The sequence below is a fragment of the Pteropus medius genome, unplaced genomic scaffold (genome assembly GCF_902729225.1).
Source record: "Pteropus medius unplaced genomic scaffold, Ma_sr-lr_union100, whole genome shotgun sequence".
NCBI lineage: Eukaryota > Metazoa > Chordata > Mammalia > Chiroptera > Pteropodidae > Pteropus > Pteropus medius.
The window spans coordinates 2,771,215-2,772,830 of record NW_024340698.1 but is presented as its reverse complement, the minus strand read 5'-3'; the positions used below and the strand labels follow the sequence as shown (position 1 = coordinate 2,772,830).

Genomic DNA, 1,616 nt, shown 5'->3' with positions numbered 1-1,616 from the left:
GGTGCTATGTGAAGTCAAACATATATGGATCTAATAAGGCTAAAAAGTCAGTATTTGAAATGATAAAGAGGAGTGTGGTTGTGCTGTCAAGGAGCAAAGCATGGTCTCCAGCACATAGTAGGCATTCATTAAAGATGTGACGATTTAATGAATGACTTAAATTACCACATGTCATATGATCTGTAGCCATTACAAAGCCAGATGTATCAGCTGAAACATCAAAGGTAAGCCACAAAAGAGCATTTTTCACTCACCAAAGGTTAACATTCCTTTCAGTGAGCTATACAGGCATAGCTGAAGCAACGAAAATGAAACGCTGATAAGTGTGATATTTCTGCTTCTGGAGACTGTATAACAAAGATTCAAGTAAAGCAGAACATTTGATTAGATATCCATGTGCCCCAGGTGGTCATCACAGGCATGGAGAACGCACCTACCATTGACCCTCAGCATCCTCATGGAGAAGCTGAATGACATCTCCATTTCTAATCAGGAGGTCTTCTGAGCCTCTCTTCCGGCAATCTGATAGGACTTTATATTTGCCTGGACACTATAAGGCTGTTTTGAAAAATTACATTATAGACTTGATTGCAAAAGTACTTACACAACTGCATGCTGTGAGATATAAAGAAGTCACATGTTACTTCAATGGTAAATGTGGTAGCTGCAGCAGCTTTGAAGGAACAAAATAAACATGAAACAGTTTGTGATGGGGAAAAAAGCAGAACGTGTATTTATTTTACCTGAAGAATTCATTTTTATTTGCAAAAAGAGAATTACAGCATGAAGTACACAGAAAATAACAGAGCACAACTAATTGAATTGTAAGCATAAATCCAGAAAAAAAACAAACATGAAAATAATTTTTAAATACCATTATTTGTAAACTACTCTCATGAAAAATTTATCTTGGTGCATACAAAAAGCAATGGCCCTGAACAAAGATTTACTAATACCCTCAAAAGGATTTCTAGGCTTTCTACTGTTTTGCACCAGTAAAAATAATGGGCACAAAAACTTTGGGTCCAATAAAAGCAGATAAATCATAATGTTGTGCTTTACTTGGCCTTAATCTTTTTGCAGCTAAAATTTTAATTTGATTCATTAATAAGCTAAATAATCCAAGGCACACTGATTGCATTTGGTTACAAAGTAGATGGAAAAAAATCATAAATTTCATTTCCAAAAGTATTCAGAGATGAGAATTTTTCCAGTATAATATCTTATACATTGAATACATAATTTCAAAGAGTACCATAATTAAAAAAAATTAATGAAAGAAAAAAAGAATATGTGATGTTGATTCTTTGCACATCCGAAGGAATTAAGCTAAAAACGATATCCGCATCACTTGGGCTGAGCGTCTTTGAGCAGTACTTTTATCGAATGGGCTGAGGAGCAGGCAGGAGAGAGCAACTCGCCATTTAACACAGAAGCTTCATCAAAATAGAAGAGCCATCTCCGACACGGGCCTCTATGAGGGAAGCAGCACCCATTATTTCTGACTTTTTGATTGGTAAAGTGAGGCTAAATGAGCAATTCATTGCAACTTGTTTTTCTTTTTTGGGGGGACGGGGTTCTTTCTTTTCTTTTTCTTTCTTTCTTTTTTTTTTTTT

At 35.4% G+C, this 1,616-nt stretch overlaps 1 protein-coding gene across 5 annotated transcripts in view; it reads right to left on the bottom strand.

Annotated features, from left to right (window-relative positions):
* Positions 1–1,346: 1,346 nt before the first annotated feature.
* MCF2 (MCF.2 cell line derived transforming sequence) overlaps positions 1,347–1,616 on the bottom strand; it is an 83,446-nt gene continuing 83,176 nt past the window's right edge. For all 5 annotated transcript variants that reach the window (XM_039874787.1, XM_039874805.1, XM_039874797.1 and 2 more), the window contains one exon: positions 1,347–1,474. In XM_039874787.1, the coding sequence (XP_039730721.1) occupies positions 1,442–1,474 (33 nt within the window). In that variant the 3' untranslated portion in view covers positions 1,347–1,441. The remainder of the gene's footprint in view (positions 1,475–1,616) is intronic.